Raw genomic sequence first — 20,385 nt, forward strand, 5'->3', positions numbered from 1 at the left:
TGTTGCTGCTGAAGACAGTGGGCTCCAGCATGGACAGGCCTCACCACCCCAGGGGCCCGTGACCCCGGCTTTCCTTCTAGCCTCTGAGAAGGCGAGCCCTGCCTGGGGGCTTGTCTTCCGATGGAGGGTATTCCCCCAGGAGATAATGGTTCTTGTTTTTTATTTGGTCATTGCTTCTGTCTGTCTGTCTCTCTCTGTCTCTCACACACACACTCTCTCTCTTTCTGTCTCTCTCTCTCCAGGCGTGTGCTTCTCTCAGTCATGGGGAAGGGGGTTTCTGTCTCCCCAGTCTTCTTCTACAGCGCTTTCTGCCATTAACAACAGAATCTGTGAAGCAGCACTCTGTCTGGAACACCAACCTTTCATTCTGTTAGCAAAACCATTCCTGAGACGTCCTGAAGTCTTACAAGGAACTCCATGAAAACTCAGAGCTGTCTGAGGAGGTTGTGAACACAAGTGGGAAAGCTGCTCCCTCCTCTCTTACAAGGGACTCTTGGGTACGCCCCTCTGAGCAACAGGGGCCCTGAGTCAGCCAGGACCCACATCAGCAGAGGCCGGAATGCCTTTGGGAGGAGCCTCTGCCCCCTCTCCCCAGCTGGTTTCTCTGCACTGCAGCGCTTGGTCATTTCCTTCCCTGCCTCCACACCTCTGCTCCTTCCCGCTGTGGTGTGCGTCCTAGAGGTGCTCCCAGATAGTTGGCTCTTGGGGAGCCGGCTTCCTCCAGCCTCATCTTGCAGACCTTGCGGCCACGAATTTTCACAGATAATTGTTTACACAGTTTAATATGCATCTGGAAAATTTCTAGAACTGTCCATGGACTTTCATACTTTCTGTACCAGTACTTAAGCTTTTATCTTCTCTCTCGGCCTTTCTTTGTATTTAGTATTTTTGGAAAATCTAACTTTTAGCGTCTTGCTTGTTATTCAAAAATTTACATTTCAAATATCGTCTCTTTGTGATTCAGCTAGTTTTGTCCTGTAGGGGTATTGAATGGTACGCATTTTATTTTTCAGATTAGCTAAACTTCTCAGGTCAGGAGTTTCAATCAGACAGTAGGCCAGTGGAAGGCCCTTTATTGATGGACTCCATGGGCTGTGAGGGTGGTGCTCTAGCTCTTGAAACCGTGGCTGCCACACTCGTCCGTGAACATTTAAGGACAGAGATGGTGAATCTGTACATCTAGGTTTATTAGTAGACTTGATAGCCTGTCTGATAAACCAAGTCCTATCTTCCTTCACTTTGCTTTTCCAACTCTGTGAGCCTCAGAGTAAGGGGGGTTAGGAGGCAGGTTGAAGCCTCAGACCTTTGTCATTGACTCCCCAATCTCCCCCTAACACGGAGATGAAAGTCACAGAGAAATGTGCAGATAGGAGGGTTGGGAGAGGCTGGACTTCGGCAGCAGAAGACTCTCTGGGCTGTGCCAAAGTGGTCTCCAGGCACTCAGCTTGAGAAGTACAGACAATCAAATCAGCAGGCTCTGAAGGGTGACTCACACCAACCAAACTCACAAGGGACTGATTTATAAACCGAAGCCTGAATACTGATTTATCTGAGGAGAGAAGCCTGGTGTGGCTTCCAGTTACTGGCTCAGGCCACTGGCTCCCCCCTAGTGAGTGGTGTCCTCAGGAAGACTGTTCTTAACCCAGAAGGTTCCTATGCGAACATGGGATTAGAACAATGTGGGATGCCTTCAGGCAGCCCATGTGTGCCCTGTTGGCACACTGCAGACACTTGGATATTAGGAAATGAGTCTTTCATTGAAATCAGAGCCCCCTCTCTCGGGCAGTCTTGGGAACACCTGGACAGACACGTCCACTTTCCAGCTTACCCTGTGTGTCTGCAGATGCTTCTGTCTGCACAGTGCTAGGAACAGAGGGCATGTTCTAGTTATTGACCAGTCTGCTTATCTTAGAGTGCGTTTTCAGTTGGGGTCCCGGGACATTGGGAGAGCCCCTCGGCTTCTCGGTGAACTCTGAAAGACCCCCTTATCTCAGCCTCACCAACCTAGCTCACATGTGAGTGCCCTGCGGGAAGCTTCATAAATGGCCGATTCCATTATCCTCCCTGTCAGTGACTGATGTTTTCCGACCTGATCACCAGATCCCGGGATTCTGTGTGCCTGATTTGGGGCTCATAGTCCTTGTGTGGACTCTGCTTCTCACGAAGAAGGTTAGGGCCCCAACCTTCAGCAGGTGGGGAAGATGATGCTCTTGTTGCAGTCCGCAAATCCAGGCTTCACACCCAGGTCTCACAGGACACATCCTGCCAAATTTCCTGCATTGAGTTTTTTAAATGATCTATAACAGAAGAGGGAAGAGTGGCTCAGTCATTCAAGTAGAAGGTCATTGCCAGTCATCCCCATGGGCCTCTCAGTGATCTGCGCCAGGTGTGTTGTGTCCTTGTAAGAAGCTTAGTGGGCCACTAAGAAGGTGAGAGTGTATTCTCAGAGCGCACTCAAGTGGTGGAGGGATTCGATCACCAGGTGAGCCCTCCATGACACTGGTCATTCCCTCCCTCTCTTCTCCTTCCCAGATTATCATTGAAGATATTGGGAACAAAAGGAAATACGACTTCCCCCTTAACCGCTGGCTGGCCCTGGACGAAGATGATGGCAAAATCCAAAGGGATATCTTAGTGGGCGGAGCTGAGACCACAGGTAGAACTGAAGAAGGGGGAAGTCTGATTGGCTGATAACTTCACTTTGCCCGAGGCTCTGTGTTCTTGTCTGTGGGCCTGGAGGCCTGTGATCAAGTGGGAGCCAGCCACTCCTCCTGCTCTTGAAAGTGTTCTGTCCCCTTGGGCTGGAGCCTGGGGCTCTGCTGATACCAGAGGAAGTGGGGAGATGCCCCTGGGCAGGTACTAACTTTCCAGGGCAAAAGAGGTTATCCACTGCATGAAGCCGGAATGTGAACTCCTATTCCATGTGGACGTTTATGAGGATATGGATTTGCTCTTAACTCCTCCTGCTATCGAGTGCTTACTATACGCCGGGCCCTCTGCCAGGCACCTGACCCATTTCAGCTCCTTTAAACCCCACAGTGACCCTGTAACATAGGAACTGTTATTGCTCCCATTTCACAGATGAGCAAACTGAGTCACATAGATGTTAAGAAACCTGTCCAAGGTCACATAGCTGGTAAGTGACAGATCTAGGATTTGATCTGCCACCTAAATCTCTACCCTGTGTGAATTCCACAGAAAACCTGCAACTCCCAGCATGGGAGTTCATGGATGTTTGAGAAAATCAGTGTTGTAATATGCACATCTGAGAAGGTGCTCTGCTGCATAGCCTCTTGTTGCTCACCACTGCAGAGAGAATACGTCCAAGTTCTGGGGCACAGTATGCAAATTGCTCTACGGTTTAGCTCCAGCTCTTGGCAGCATCTTTCAACATCTTTTCTCCCCACTTCCACCTCCCCTCCCATCCCCCTCCACCTCATCCATACACCTGTCCCTTTCCTGAACCTATGCCCCGCCTCATCCACCTGTCTTCTGCTCAGCTGCCCCCCCTCCCACCTCAGCCATGCCTTCCCCTCCCCTCCCTGCTGGTCTTACTCTTTCTCTCTCTTTATCTTTAGAACATCGTTCTCCTCAGCCTGTGATGCCATTTCTCTTCTCTGTGCTACCCTCCACTCCCTCTGAGCCCTGCCTCTCTCCTTTGCTGTACGTAGACCATGACTGCTCTCAGTTAGGAAATCCAGTGTTCCTCTGCTCCAACATCTTTCAACCTCACACATCATTTGTAACTGAAGTTTGCGAAGTATTCGCTTAAAAACAGGTACCAGAGTGGGTCTGCTATGACCCCTTTCACCATGCGACTCTTACTTGCCCCAGAGGAGCAGGAGAAATGGCCGGCGAGGGCTGGGCATTGCTGGGAGCCTGGGCCGTGGGCGTACGTCCCAGGTCCATGTGTTTTGGAGAAGCAGAGCTGGAGACCCCCTCTTTGAGGGCAGTGGCCACTTTTTCCCATCTTCATAGTCTCCCTGAGGCCTTGCATGTAGTAAGCTCTCAATCAGCATTTGTTGAACAAAGGAAGGTGTAAATGTATAAATGAAAAAGGCATCCACGTAGCCGCATGTGCTAGCTCCAAAGAAAATTTGGGATTTTCATCTCCCTGGGCTCCGGGGTGGAGGGTGGGGTTGGGGGTAGGGTGGAGGGGTGTGTGCGAGCTCGGGAGAACTGACAAGGACTAAAGGGCCATTGCCTTTGACTCCAGGACAAAATGAAGGGAGGCCAGACCTTAGCAGAGTTTCAATGTTTGTCTTCAGTGTATTCTCTTACTCAGTCCCATCTCAGAGCTTAATCGCCATTTGCTGGCTCTTGCCCAGAACTTCATGTCCTCATCTTGCCTCCTGACTGATCAAACCCCAGTTTGATGGCCCAACCACAATGTTCTCTCCTTCCCTCACCCTACCACATCAGGCAGCGAAAGAGAACATTAGTGCCCTCTATTAAAAGTTGTCTTTTTAAGTTATGAGCAAAAGAGCAAGAGAAATGAATCAGATAGTCTTGAATATGAATCTCCATTAATGGAGTTGACTATTATAATTAAATCAGACAACAGAATTCATCTGGCAGCTATTAATAATAGGCATGTGGTAATTAACGTTAATAACAAGTACTATTCTTAGCCAACTCAAATTCTGCCTTCTCTTTGTTAGTTTTTGTAATCAGGGCTGGCAGCTTCTTATAGTAATACCTGCAGTTTATTCTGAAACTCAGATAATATGGAGCGGAGAGGGGTACTGGGTGTCATCCTGGGGAGGAGGACAGGGGGAAAATGAGGATGTATGGAGGAGGGAGGGTCTAGGGAGGCTGGAGCCAGGGAGAGGAGAGTGTGGGTGGGATTTTGTAACCAACTGGCACTAACTTTCTCCTCCCCTGTGGCTTCCACACCAGCTATCTCGTATGTGGTCACCGTCTTCACTGGGGATGTCCGGGGGGCTGGGACCAAATCCAAAATCTACCTGGTCATGTATGGGGCCAGAGGGAATAAGAACAGTGGGAAAATCTTCCTGGAAGGTGGTGTGTTTGACCGTGGCCGCACAGACATCTTCCACATCGAGCTGGCTGTCCTCCTCAGTCCTCTGAGTCGGGTCTCCATTGGGCACGGCAATGTGGGCGTCAATAGAGGCTGGTACTGCGAGAAGGTAAGGGATGCCTTCTGGGGGTGGAGGGGCCCTTTCCTGATTCAACCCCTCTTCTTTAACTTGCATAGAAATGCTGACCTGCTTCCTGCTTCCTACTTCCTTTGGACCAATGACAGAGCACATAGGCAGGCACTTTCATTGGGCAGTTGGGTTGGTAACGTGCCCATCCATCTTGTTCTGCTTATGGTCAGGAATGAGGGCTGTTCTGTGCATGCATCCAACGGCCAAATGCAGGTGCTAGCTGGTAGTTATAAACTGTCCTGATTCTTGGTGTTGTTTCACTTCAGCTTATAAATCTCTCAGTCAACAAGTATTTTGGGGGCTCCTGGGTAGCTCAGTTAAACATCTGCCTTTGGCTCAGGTCATGATCCTGGGTTCCTGGGATCGAGCCCTACATGGAGCTCCCTGCTCAGCAGGGAGTCTACTTCTCCCTCTCTCTCTACCCCACCTCCCCACTTGAGCACGCTCTCTCTCTCTCTTATTCTTTTTCCTCAGGAATGTGTTAATATTCATGACCTTTAACCTTTCCATGGAAGTTTTAGAATTTTCTTGCTAAGTTCCCTGAAGAACTGTGTTGAACAGCATTCAATTGGATCTATAGATCCATGTGGAGGAATTGACATCTTTATTAGATACTTTTTGTATCTGTGAACATTGTATACCTCTTAAAATTTAGGTCTCCTTTAATGTTTTTCAATATAGTTTTATATTTTTCTTGATAAAGGTCTTACATGTCTTTGTTAGATGTATTAATAGAGCCCTTACAATTTTTGTTGCTATTATAAATGATATCTGTTTAAACGTATATTTTGAACTACTTGTTGCTGATGTAGAAAGAGAAGTACTTTTGTACATTGAGTTTAGAAACAGCCATCTTACTAAACTCTAATTCTGATAATTTGTCTATAGATTTTTGGGGAATTTTCTTTATGGAAAGTCATATTGTCTGTGAATGATGACACTTTGGTTTCTTTGTTTCCAAAGCTTATATTTAATTAATTAATTATTTTTTTTTTTAAGATTTTATTTATTTATTTTGACAGAGAGAGATACAGCAAGAGAGGGAACACAAGCAGGGGGAGTGGAGAGGGAGAAGCAGGCTTCCCGCTGAGCAAGGAGCCCAATGCGGGGCTCGATCCCTGGACCCTGGGATCATGACCTGAGCTGAAGGCAGACGCTTAACGACTGAGCCACCCAGGCGCCCCTTAATTTATTTTTTATTTGACCACATGAGCAGTACAATGCTGAACAGAGGGTTAATAGTAGACATCTTTGTTTTGTTGTTGATTTTAAAGGAACTATTTCTTTTTTTTTTTTTTTAAAGATTTTATTTATTTATTTGACAGAGAGAGACACAGCGAGAGAGGGAATACAAGCAGGTGAATGGGAGAGGGAGAAGCAGGCTTCCCACGGAGCAGAGAGCCCGATGTGGGGCTCGATCCCAGGACTCTGGGATCATGACCTGAGCTGAAGGCAGACGCTTAACGACTGAGCCACCCAGGCGCCCTTAAAGGAACTATTTCTAATGTTCTATTTAGTTAATTATGATTGTTGGGGGGTTTTGGTAGACAGTCTTAGATTAGATTAAGGAAATCCTCTTCTAGTTTGTATTGTTCAAAGTTTTTATTATGAATTGTTGAATTTTATCTAACGTTTTTCTGTACTTAGTGCAATAGTCATAAGGCTTTTCTCTTTTATTAATTTGGTGAATTATATGACTGCATTTTCTTTTTTTTTTTTTTTTTCTTAGGATTTTATTTATCGAGAGAGAGTGCAGAGAGAGAGAGCGCAAGCAGGAGCAGGGGGGAGAGGCAGAGGGAGAGGGAGAAGCAGGCTCCCCACCGAGCAGGGAGCCTGATATGGGGCTCAATCCCAGGACCCTGGGATCAGATCCCAAGCTGAAGGCAGACGCTTAACTGACTGGGCCACCCAGGCACCCCTATATGACTGCATTTTCTAATGGCAGACCGACTGAATTTCTTCAAGAAAAACTTGGTCATAATGGATTTTAATTTTATGTGTTTCTGGAATTGGTTTGCTAAGATTTTATATAAAATTTTTGTGTATATGTCCATGAGGGGCATGGCCCTTAATTTTCCTTTCTCATCTAGTCCTTGACACGTTTGATCCTGGCATGAAATGAGAATTATTCTCTTTCCTAAAACAGGGTGTATAAAATTGCAATGATCTATTCCCCAAATGTTTGGTTCCAGTCTCTTGCAAATTTATTTGGGATTTTGTGTGTGTGAAATTAATGATTTTAACAAATTGTTGTTTCTGTTTTGCTGGTTATAGAATTATTCAGGCATTCTATTTCTTCTTGAATCTGATTTTTTAAAGATTTATTTACTTATTTTTATTATGTTCATTTAGCCAACATATAATATTTATTTTAGAGAGAGAGTGTGTGTGTGTGTGTGTGTGTGTGCACAAGTGGAGGGGGTGTATGGGTGGGGCCACTTCTGAATACATGGTCGCATAGAATTTCAGCATAAAAGATGGAGCACAATAATGGGTCTCAGTGGACCTCAGCCATAATAGGAATCCTGAAATTCTTGCTGTTGGGTATAAAAGGCCCTGCACTGATAATTAGAAGTCAGGAGCATTTATGCTTCTATACTAGAAGCATAAAGGGCACTTCATTCCCTTTTCTGGACCTCTGCTTTCCCATATGATGAATGCATGTTAGGGTAGACTGTATTAATTGCTAATACATTTGTGTCACAGGACCAAAGTGTTTGATGAGGCTGCCACCTGAGGCTCTGAGCCCTCATTTATCTTGAGGGAAGAGAGTTTCTCTGGGAGGCTGAGGGGGTACAGCTCACCTGTACCTCCCCCGATCTTTTATCTCCCTTACCCTTTGTGCTTATAAGTTAAGGTTTCATATAGCTACCACGGTCAGATAGTAAGTATTAGTTGAATTCTCAGAGATATCTAAGGGTCATAATTCAATCCAAGGAAATTATAGTCAATGGCAGTAACCATGAAAAACTGACAACAAACAAACACAGTAAGACAGTGGCTAGTCAAAATGCTTGATCAGTGGTAGGATGAAATTAGTTTTCAAGTTAAAAAGAAGGTAAAGCTGAGAATCTAGCAGTGTGAATAGTCAATTCTTGGCTGATAGAAAATTTTGTAGTGTCACAAGAACATTCCTTTGGACATACCTAATGTGAGTGACTTAGGCTGGACACACTTCTGAGTTCTAAACCTGTGAGTTCAGAATGTGAGTAAAGTAGAGGAAGTATGGGAAAGAAGGTTGAATGAGGCTCAAGCCCAGAAGAGGGTAGTTTGTTTTTGTATTATATTCCAGATATTCATTGCCTTTTATGTGACTGACCTTTTTCCTACAAGACAAATATAGGGAATTAATTTAGTATTCTAGTTCATTTGGTTTGGACTGAGATTTTATGTGCATAAAGAAATATGGTGTTCAAAGAAGGTGTTGTGTGTAGGAGGAAGAATTTGAGATTTGGGCTGGTAAATTGGAAGATGGATAATACCTACTCGGGAAGTCTCCTTGGGGGAGGTATATCTTGATCTAAGATTTAATGAGAGTGGCAACAGGAAGAAAAGTGCCATTCCTTGAGAATCCTCATGTAGACCACCCTTAACATGAAGAGGATGTCAGACATTGTAAGGAGGTCCCAACCAGGGGACCTGCTGCAGGAGACTCATGATCTGCCTCCCCCGCCCCCAGGTGGTGATTCTGTGCCCCTTCACGGGCATCCAACAGACCTTCCCTTGCAGCAACTGGCTGGATGAGAAGAAGGCAGATGGGCTGATTGAGAGGCAGCTCTACGAGATGGTGTCTCTCAGGAAGAAGAGGCTGAAAAGTAGGTGAAGAGGGCCCAGAGGCTGGTGGCCTCCCAGACAGGGCCAGCAGAGGCCAGGATGTCAGACCCCTGGGCAAGAGCTCCGCTGTGTAGGGGTCCACTTTTGCTTCTCATTTCTCCTCTAGAGAGGAAGAGAATGGGCCCCGCAGGAAGCTCATTTCTCCAAGGTACAGGCCCCATAGAGTTACATACCCAGCACCATGGCTAGCACCCCCGTGACCCCAATTTGAATAAGCTGCTGTGATGGGCTAGATGTTAAACTGAATGATTCAACACAGTGCACTTTGAATATACATAGGGTGCAGGGAGTCACCTCTTTCTCCTATTTAAAACATACTAATAGGCTTTTGTCATTAAAAGGATCGTTGCGGTACCCTCTTTCAAATAGCAAGGAATCCTTGGGTCCCTAATATTGGCACCTGTTATAGTGGGTTTCTGAGAGTGGGCCACACCTGTGCATGATCTGCACTTCAGTCCTAAACACCTTTGATTTGCTTCTCTTCCCCACTGGTAACATGAAAATACTTTATTCCTGAAGTCTTTATGGGACAGCTTGACCTGTCTCTGCAGAATTCCCTTGGTCCCTGTGGGTCTGGACAACCGACTTGAAGAAAGCTGGTACCAACTCTCCCATCTTCATCCAGATTTATGGACAGAAGGGGCGGACGGACGAGATTCTCCTGAATCCCAACAACAAGTGGTTCAAACCAGGCGTGATCGAGAAATTTAGGGTAGGAGGGAAGTATAATGTGGTGGGAGGGAGGAGGAAAGAGGAAGGGATATAAAAGGTATTTGTCATGAGGATGGTTTTCTAAGCTAGATTTTGAATCAAGTTTGAAGACAAAAGGGTGCTACCAGAACTTCAGGACCCTGCAAGGGGTGTCAGAGTGACCTATTGACTGAATGGGGTCCACTTTGCATCTGGCCCTTCACCTGAATCAGACACTCCAGAACCAAGCCTGGGGAAAAGAAGCAGATATAGCATGTTCTTGAAGAGCCTTGAAACTTGGGGAATCATTGTAGAACAGAGACCCTGAACACATTAACGTCAAACCATCTGATCTGGACTGAATTAGAGAGTGAGGAGCAAATTGAAGGGAAAGTATAAATGGTAGAATATTTTAAAAGAAACTTAGCTTTAAATTTCTGATGCGTATATAACTAGAGCAAGGCTTGTTTTGCCAACAGAAGTGTGCTCTGACCTTTAGGTGAGAATGATTTGTAATTTTCAGCTGTCTTCCCAGAGCACCCCACGGGTGCTTCTGTTATACACTCAGTTCATTGCTCTTCATGTATTTGTCTTCCTGGCTAGACTGCGAGCCCCTAGGGAAAGGGCATGACTGCTGTATTGATCTTTTAGTCTGTTTTAGTGCCCAGCGGAGTCCTGGGGCTGTGGGCCTGTGCTAATTTGCAGGGTTGCCATATCGGTTTTGTTACTGGGAGTTTATTGCTTGGAAGCTTTTCTTTATTCAGGATCCTACTGTGGGTCAGTTATTTTTGTTCGGTTTCGCCAGGCCAGACTGAACCCGGGCCCTACACGGCTGTCTTGCCCTCACGTGCCCCTGGTTGCAAGGGCGTGAGAGGACACAGTCTATGAGGGTGGCTTGAAACAAAGCCATCCTCACTGCTGAAGACACGGCCCAGAGCGAGTGCCCTCCTGGCAAGGGGTCAGCTGTGAGGTTAAACACATTTCACTTGATTATGTATACCCAAACCTTGTCAATTCTCCCCATAGATTGAGCTCCCGGATCTTGGCAGGTTTTACAAGATTCGGGTGTGGCATGACAGAAGGAGCCCTGGTTCCGGATGGCATTTAGAAAGGGTGAGGTGTGCCATCCCGGGGCTTGGGAGGTGCTTGGGAGAGGAACAGGAATGGTCCCTTTCTAATGACCCTGTCACCTAAGTTTGCCTTTATTTCTCTTGGGAGTGGGGGTGGGTAAGCGTGGGTCTCAGAGTGAGACCCGAATTTGGACATAGGACACGGGGATGTCCTGATGGGGACAGGACCTCCAAAGTCGACTGAGAAAATGCTTAGGTGTTAGGAGACTTGCATTCTTCCCTAGTCAACTGGCTGCTAAGCAAGCATGGGTCTCCGGGGAGCAAGAGGGATAGATGTTAATCTGGAACTCCACCTTCCACAAGAGTCACCTCTACGGGATGGCCTTGGCCTCCCTTTGTTGAGATAGCAGAATGGCGACCCCAGGGTGTGGTCTATCTCGGGTACAACTTCTTGCTCACCCCAGGACTTCATTCCAGATGACCCTGGTAAACACTCTGACCAAGGACAAGTACAACTTCAACTGCAATCGTTGGCTGGATGCCAACGAGGATGACAATGAGATCGTGAGAGAAATGACCGCCGAGGGCCCGACAGTGCGGAGGATAATGGGCAGTGAGTACTGACCAGCTCTCCATTCCGGGGGCGACAGGGATGGCTTCTCTAAGGCATGATGCCAGAGCTCTGTGGTGGTGGGTGTGGGGGAGGGAGGCGACATTTAAGGGTCTTCAGGTGGCTGAGGGGATGAGAAGAATCTGCACGGAGCAATGTTTCTCCACAGCCTTCCTGACATTAAAGAAACATTCTCTTCAAATTATGCATGAGATGCTCCCCAAAAGGAAGACTGTATCTGGAAGCCATGATGGCTGCCCAGGATGAGTCCTCTGTTTCTGTTTAAGGCTCGTAGGAGAGGAACTAAGCTTTTAATCTGGGGTCCAGTTTCCACATTCACAGGGGTAAAGGGAGATCATTTTGCCTCTAGATGATGGTAGCAGAACAGACAGAGACGCAGCACGTGTCCTGTCCTTTTCCCTTGGCAGACATCACTAAGTGATGGAGCATTCTCTCCCACTGAGTTGGAAATGAATTTCAAAGCTCCCAATACAGCACTCCAAGCAGACATTAGCAATTGATCAGAATTGGCACTTAAGATAATTAACCTATTTGCTATCACTGTGGCAGTCCTTAATTTTTAAATCATAGAGCAATACTGCAAAATTACAAAGAGTTAAGAATATATCGAAAACAATGTCACTCATAGTTCCCGGTAGCTCTTCTAAATATTTGGATAGTGTCACTTCTCAGACATTCGTACATCCAGTAGAAGCTCTGTATATATTTGTTGAAATGATTTAAATAGAAGTAAATACTCAAAAACATAGAAACCCCACATGGCAAATATCTATTAAGGGATCACCCTATTAGTCTAATTAGGCAATGCTGGTGTTTAGCACGATCTGTCATCTGCTTTATGCTGTTTCTTCATTTGTAATTAAAAATGTGACCATAGAATATTTGGGTTCAGAGGCCTTTAAAATAGCCTAATGCAATTCAGGAAAATGGGGAGTTCTTATCCTGATTGCACAGTTGGAGACAGAGTCAGACCTAGAACAAGGTCTCCCGCCTCCTGGGTCAGGGGCTATCCTCTGTCTTTTCACATTCAGTACTATTTTCTGAGACAACAAGGCAGCCATCTCCCCGGGAACATGGTAGATAACAGGATTCTGCCCCAAACTGGGACTTGATATAATAATGTAGCCCATTGAGGTAGAAACACACCTGCTCTTGTCAGATCTGTCCCCTTTGTGTGCCGGAATGGAGCTTGCACATGTGAACCAGTGGGGAGGGGGTCTTGGGACCTAAGGGCTTCCTCGATCTTTCTAACCAGTTCTCATGACTTTAGCTCCTCACTTCCTGTTTCTGAGGTTACCTGGTGCTTTCATTCCTGGCCCTTTTTGTTGGTTGCCTCTCAGATTTCACAGGGGATAGTTCTGATCAGTTCTGGTGAGTCAGGGATCCTCAAACTTCCATGTGTGTTACCACCCAGAGAACTTGTTGCCACAGAGTTTGCGGCCCCACCCACGGGGCTTCTGACTCGGGAAGTCCGGGGTGAGACCCAGGAATTTGTCTCACAGATTTCTAGGTGATGCTGCTGGTGAGGAACCACTGCACTAAGGTATTAATCACTTTTCCAGGGGCTGTCAAGCTCCCCAAATCTTGTTGCTGTTATCTCTACTTGTCCTTTTTTTGTTTGGTTAAGTCCTGAAAATACCTGTTATATATTGTCATTTTAGGAGGTTTTTCCAGAAAGAAATCTACCGTTTTTACTTAGAATACCCAAGATGTTCTTTACCTCTACGTCCTCTTTACCTGACTGAAGCCTGGCTACCTCATCCCTCCAAACCTGTTTTCCCTCCTCACAGACTGTGGGGCCAGGGGGAGGGGGTTTGCCCGACTTCCTCTGCACTCTCAGACGTGGGGCTCACACCATCTCATGGTGTCGCCTCTGCCCCAGATCAATCCCATCTTCTGGTGTCCTCTGGTTACTTTTTTCTTTCACTGCAGGTGGTGTAACATGTCTCTCGGTCATTCTCCAGACCCCCAACTCCTGCCATTGTTCTAGGGCAGTATATTAGTCTGCTTGGGCTCCCATAACAAAATACCACAGACCAGGGGCTTAAACAGCAGAAATTAGTTTTCTCACAATTCTAGAGGCTAGAAGCCCAAGATGGATCAGCAGGGTTGGGTTCTTTTAAGGCTCTGTCCTTGGCTTGTAGATGGCCGCCTTCTTGCTGTGTCCTCACATGGTCTTCCCTCTGTGTGTGCTCTTGTCTGTGTCCTCATCCTTTCTTATGTCATATTGGATTAGGGCTCACCCATAGGATCTCATTTTAGCTTAATCACCTCTTTAAAAGCCCTACCTCCATATTGTCACATTCTGAGATACTGTGGGTTAGGACTTTTTTTTTTTTTTTTAAGATTTTATTTATTTATTTGACAAGGAGATTGAGAGCACAAGTAGGCAGAGCAGCAGGCAGAGGGAGAGGGAGAAGCAGGCTCCGCGCTGAGCAGGGAGCCCAATGCGGGGCTCGATCTCAGAACCCTGGGATCATGACCTGAGCAGAAGGCAGCTGCTTGACCGACTGAGCCACCCAGGCACCTGGGTTAGGACTTAAACTGAATGGGGGGGTGGGGGGAACACAATTTGGCCTCACCCCAGAGATGTTGATTAGATTCTTTGAGGGCTATACCTGAAAATCTGCATTTTTATCAAGCATACCAAGTAATTTTTTGCACATCAAAACTTAGGAGCCTCTGTCCTGCTCCTTTCAGTGTTCATGTGGAAAATCCCCTCACCCATATCCTGGTCCTCATCCACTTTGATGATCGCTGCCTCCCACCCATTTACTCCCCACCCCAGTACCTCCCTCGGGATCATCCCATGAAACTCCTCTGAGCAACATGCCCCACCTCTGGCTCAGGCTTCTACCTCCCAACCCTCTCATGACCTTGGTGACACTCCACCCCATCCTGGAACTCCTTCTAGCTCCTTCTTCCCAACATTTCTCCTGGCCTATCTCGTGGATGTATGGAGGATGGATTTAGGGGCAAACCTATAAGAAGTCATCAAGCGGGGAGAAGAAGAGATACTGGAAGCGGGCAAGAATTGGCTAGACTAGAGAGAGGATAAATTCAAGAGCCATTTTGAAGTTGGCTCTGGCAGGTGAAAGAATGCCGTGGAGACACAGTGGCAAGATGAACTTTCTGCCCAGGACATTGGGAGAACCTGCAGATGAAGTGCCATTTGAGCTAGGTCTTGTCTGAGTAGGGATTTGACAGACAAGGAGAGATGGTTGTAGAAGGGGTAGGGAGGAAGAGCATGTCTATAGGTTACATGTGTAAACGTGCGTGTAACATTTTACAGTGTACAAGATGTGGGCCTGTCATAGCTGTTGGTTTTTGTCTTCTGTAATACTATTAAAGAACCATTTTAATGGGGGAAAAAAGTCTCTAGTGAACAGGATTGGATCGAAGGGCTGTCTGTCGTGGCTCTAACAGCAGTTTGATGTCTTCTGGGGGGTCCTTGGCAGTACTTTCAAGCCCATGTCAACTTGGATTCTATCTCCCAGATGCTTTATCTGGCCCACATAAATTTCTGTTGTGCTTGGAACCGCCCCCCCCCCATGTCCTCATTCACCTCTACAGGAACTTGGATCTCCTTTTGTAGTCTGGATGCTTCTTTGTAACAGTAAATAGAGCTGATGGCAAGTCCCACTTCCCCAGTTGGTACCAGGGTATAGTGAATAATGTGCAGGGCTATCTGGCAGTCGCTTAAGTGGAAAGTCTTGGACTCACATAAAATAAGAACCAATTTAAAACCATTCTTGGGGCACCTGGGTGGCTCAGTTGGTGAAGCATCTGACTCTGTTTCTGCTCAAGTCATGATCTTGGGGTCCTGGAATCGAGCCCCATGTCAGACTCTGTGCTCAGCAGAGAGTGTGCTTATCTCTCTCCCTCCCCCTCTGCTCTTCTACCCCCGCCCCCTGCACATGCATGCACCCTTTCTCTCTTTCTCAAATAAATAGATAAAAATAAATTTAAAAAAAACCAGTTCTCTAACTTTGAATTATGTTGCTCTGGGTTTACTTAAAAAACAAGGGCCAGTCAAAGAAGCAATTAATGCCATGTGTGACATCAAGAGGCTTTGAGGAGTGACCTCACTGACTAACACGGACCAGGGACACAGACTAGATACACACCGCTTGCGATACATGTCTACCCTGCCCTTCCTCAGGAGTTTTGTGGGATGGTAGAAGCACTGTGATCTGCATTCTCCCCTGCGTGTGCAGCAGATGTGATTACACACCACTGACGAATGGGCAAAGACCACTGGACTCAATTGCTGGAAAGGGGAGCTTCTTGTTAATCAGGCTGAGCTGTAATTTTTAAATTAAAGTACAAGAGGCTCTGGTACTTACCCATCTGTTTGAAGTCTTTCACTGCTGATGGCTAACAATACAATTATTTTGAATTGTCCGCACACTTGCTGCCAGGAAGGAGCTTGGGGCCTCAATGGTTGGTGGGCTGGGAGGAGCCCCTGGAGAAGATCAGGAGTCCTGAGAACTTCCAGCCAAATGAACCTTAACGCTCCTGAGCAAACAGGACTGGAATTTCCAGGCAAAGGGATTGCTACATTCCCTCATCAGTTTGCTTCTGGGAATTGCCTGATAGTTGCAGCTGAAAGAGCAGAACTGTCCTTTGTCAGGATTAAGAATAAGCGAAGCTGGTGTTCCTCCTTCCCTTCTATGCTTCCCCATTTCTGTTCTCACACCAGTTAATGCTGTTCATCCCTCTTACTGCCACCAGTTCTATCAGTGGGAGCTAAACACAAAAGCATCAACTTCATTTATGCAGAGACTGAAGGCTAAAGGCAGAAGACACTTAGCATTTGCCTTTTAGCAGTGGTAAGTCTTCCAATCAGTAAACGTGGGATGCTTTTCCAGTTATTTAAGTAATCTTTAATTTTTTTCAACAATATTTTGTAGTTTTCAGAGCATAAGTTTCTCACTTGTTTTGTTAAATTTATTCATATTTTATTCTTTTTATGCTTTTTTGAATGGAGAAGTTTTATTAATTTCATTTTCAGAATGTTTATTGCAAAAGAATAGAAATACAATGATTCAGGTATATTGGTCTTATACTCTACAACTTTGCTGAACTCATTTATTAGTTCAAATAGTTTTGAATGGAATCCTAATGATTTTCTGTGTATAGGATCATGTCATCCATGCACAGAGATAGTTTTACTTCTTCCTTTTCAATCTGGATGCCTAACTGCCTTGGCTAAAACCTCCAGTACCATGTTGAAAATAAGTGGTGAGAGCAGATACCCTTGTCTTGTTTCTGATCTTAAGGAAAGCATCCAGTCTGTCACCATTAATTATGTGTTGGCTGTGGGTATTTCCTAGATGACTTTATGGGTTGATGAAGTTCCCTTTTATTCCTAGTTTGTTGATGGTTTTCTTATCATGAAAGAGTGTTAGATTTTGTCATATGTGTTTTCTGAACCTATTGAAATAATCATATTTATTTTTATTCTATTGATATGATACATTACATTAATTGATTTTCAAAACTTATATCCTTGGGATAAATTCTACTTTGTCAAGGTGTATAATTCTTTATGTTGCTGGATTTGATTTACTAGTATTTTGTTGGGGATTTTTGCATCCATATTCATAAAAGAGATAGGTATGTAATTTTCTTTTCTTGTGATATCTGTGTCTGGTTTGGTATCAGAGTAATCCTGACCTCATAAAATGAGTTGGAAATATTCCCCCCTATGCTTTGGAAGAATTTGAGAAGAATTGGTATGTATTCTTCTTTGAATGCTTGATAGAATTCAGTGGTGAAGACATTGAGGACTGGGCTTTCCTTTGTGAGTAGTTTTTTTATTACTGATTTAATCTTTACACTTGTTGTAAGTCTATTCAGTTATAGCCAGTTCTGGTGGCCATTCTTTTACTTTCAACCTATTTATGTCTTTGAATCTACAGTGTATCTCTGTATATGGCAGATAGTTAGATTCATTATCAATTTTGCCAATCTCTGTGTAATAGTGTGACTTTTTTTTGGTGTTTGACTGCTAACAGCTTTCAAGCTACACTACCCCTCCCACTTTCTGCCTGACATCTGGGCAATTTGATAAGACTGGATGCTTCCTCTCTTAGCACTGGTGGAAAGTTCAAGCCATGCAAGTCCTGACCCCCCACAAGGGAACTCTTATGTCCTAATCACCATAAAATCCCAAGCTAGTCACTCCTCCCTGCTTCCTCAAGCCATATTTGTACCTTCTTGGAAACCTACCATACTCTCCCAAGAACTCCTCATTATGTGAATGATACATCTTATATTCACTCTTGGTACCTGTATGGCATCATCAGCCTTGATATCTGAGCAAATATGGGGTGAAAGGACCACCCTGTCTCTGCAGGATGACCACACACTCTGCTTTTTGATTGAAATATTTAGCTCATTTATAGTTAATGTAATTACTGATATGGCAGGATTTATGCCTGCCATTTTGCTATTTGTTTTTTATGTCTCATATCTTTTTCTCTGTCCCTCTATTTTTATATTACCACTTTCCTTTGTGTTAAATATTTTCTAGAATACCATTTTTCTTGTTTCTTTTAATATGTATTTTTTGTTAGTTTTTAATGGTTGACCAGAGAATTACAATTAATATCTTAACTTGTAACAATCTAGTTCAGATTAATATCAACTTAATTTCAATAATATACAAAAACTTTGTTCCAATATAGGTTTATTCTCTTCCCCCTCCTTTGTGCTATGCTGTCATACAAATTACATCTGTATACATTATAAAGCCACCAATGAAGTTTTATATTTATTGCTTTATGCAGTTGTCTTTTATATAAAATGTGAGAAGAAAATAATTACAAACAAAAATTACACTATACTGTCTATATATTTACTATGTTATTACTTTTCCTGGTGCTCTTATTCCTTTGGGTGAATTCAAGTTGCTGTCTAATGTCTAATGTGAAGGATTCCCTTTAAATTTTCTTGTAGGGTGGAGTTCCTGGGTGGCTCAGTTGGTTAAGCATCTGCCTTCAGCTTAGGTCATGATCTCGGGGTCTTAGGATCAAGCCCTGCAGAGGGCCTCCTTCTCCCTCAACCCCTCCCCCCACTCGATAATAATAAATAAATAAATGAATATAATATGAGCCCCTCCCCCCACTCGATAATAAAAAATAAATAAATAAATAAATAAACTTTTTCTTGTAGGGCAGGTCTATTAGTAATGAATTTTTTTCAGTTTTTGTTTATCTGAGAATATCTTAATATCTCCTTAATTTTTAAAAATAGACTTTATTTTTTAGAGCAGTTTTAGGTTCACAGCAAAACTGGGAGGAAGGTATAGAGATTTATCATATACTCCCTTCCCCCACACATGCATACCCTCTCCATTATCATCATCCCCTACCAGAGTGATATATTTGTTATAATTAATGAACCTACACTGATACATCCTTAGCACCCTGAGTTCATGGTTTACTTGCGGAACACTCTTGGTATTATACATTCTGTGGGTTTGGACAAATTTATAATAACATGTATCCATCATTATGGTATTATAAGAGTAATTTCACTGCCCTAAAAAATCCTCTGTGCTCGGCTTATTTATCTCTCCCTTCCCCCACTGCCCAAACCCTGGCAACCATTGATCTTTTTACTGGCTCCATAGTTTTGCCTTTCCCCCCCTAACATTTTTCAACTTCATCAAGACCTATAATCCACTGATTTTATTATCACTTTCTTCTTATACTCAGGTTTCTCTATACCTGGCTCAGATTGCATGGGCCACCATTATAATCTACCTCTAAACATGCCCTTACCTTTTCTGTCCTTATATCTCTCTGTCATACTTGCTTGGATAAACCCGATCCTGGGTAAAGCCAACAAATGACCTATTTAGTTATTGTGGACTTGGTGTAGGAAAACATGCAGCCTTGTAGACTGGTCTCATTTTAAATTCATGACTCAATTTGTACTCAAGGCTGTCCTACAACCTGTCACTGCCTTTGTGGCCACACCTCTGCCCTCCCTCCAGTCTCTGTAGTTGTAGTTTCTTGAATCCTAGAAAAGCTAGTCCTCTATTTATGCTCTGGTCATTCTTCTTTTTCCTCTCCAAAGAACTTCACTAGTTCTTCTCTCCTGCATTATCATTTTCTTTTTCTCTACAGGATCATTCCCATTTAGTATAATAATCTAGTATCTCACATCTTAAACATTTTAAAATAAAACTTCTCTAAACTTACACCCCACTCCAGCTATTATTTCTCTTTTGTATTCCTTTTCACAACAGACTAATTGAAGGAATTACATCCAGGCATCCAAGTACTATATCTACTTTCTCATCTCCTATTCTGTACTCAGACTCTTGCTATAGGGCTTCTTTCCCTCCCCCATAATTTCACTAAGGCTACTCTTGTGCTTGATACCAGTGCTTTCCATGTAGCTAAACCAAGAGTCACTCTCTGTCCTCTGTGTCATTTGCTACAGACAATCATTCCTCCCTTCTCTTGGTTTCAGAGACATGTCCAGCAGTACTTTTTCCCCTTGCTTCACGGGCTGCTTCTCATCTGAGTTGCTACCTTCTCCTGGGCTTGATCTCTAATGTTTGTGTCCCTCTATAATCCTCTCTATGGAGGACCTCATCTGGTCCCAAAGCTTTCAACAGAATCCATGTGCCATTGATGACCAAAGTCATGTCAGTAGTCCTGACTCTCCAGACACATATTCAACTGCCATCTTGGCCTCTCTTTATGAACATCTAATAGCACGCATTTATAATGAACAAACAGAACCACTGATTTCTATCTCCAAACCCATCCTTCCCTTAGGCATCCCTACTTCTCACTGGAAATACTATCTACCTGGTTACCCAAGCCAAAACCTAGGAGTCATCCATGATTCCTCTTTCCCTCAATTACTTATCCAATCCATTACCAAGTACTGTTGGTTCTACCTCAAAAACATATCTCTAATCTACTGGCTTCTCTCCATCTCCACTGCACCCCCAGTCCTAGGCACC

General features: G+C 44.5%; 1 protein-coding gene across 1 annotated transcript in view; it reads left to right on the forward strand.

Moving 5' to 3' along the window:
• The window catches only part of LOXHD1 (lipoxygenase homology PLAT domains 1), a 135,735-nt gene that overhangs the window by 47,672 nt on the left and 67,678 nt on the right, over nt 1-20,385 (forward strand). The window contains exons 7-12 of the mRNA XM_081802530.1: nt 2,533-2,656; nt 4,900-5,150; nt 8,851-8,986; nt 9,557-9,717; nt 10,722-10,808; nt 11,243-11,378. Of these exons, the coding sequence (XP_081658656.1) occupies nt 2,533-2,656; nt 4,900-5,150; nt 8,851-8,986; nt 9,557-9,717; nt 10,722-10,808; nt 11,243-11,378 (895 nt within the window). The remainder of the gene's footprint in view (nt 1-2,532; nt 2,657-4,899; nt 5,151-8,850; nt 8,987-9,556; nt 9,718-10,721; nt 10,809-11,242; nt 11,379-20,385) is intronic.

Source organism: Leptonychotes weddellii, chromosome 13, assembly GCF_054177405.1.
Source record: "Leptonychotes weddellii isolate Sample4059 chromosome 13, ASM5417740v2, whole genome shotgun sequence".
Classification (NCBI taxonomy): domain Eukaryota; kingdom Metazoa; phylum Chordata; class Mammalia; order Carnivora; family Phocidae; genus Leptonychotes; species Leptonychotes weddellii.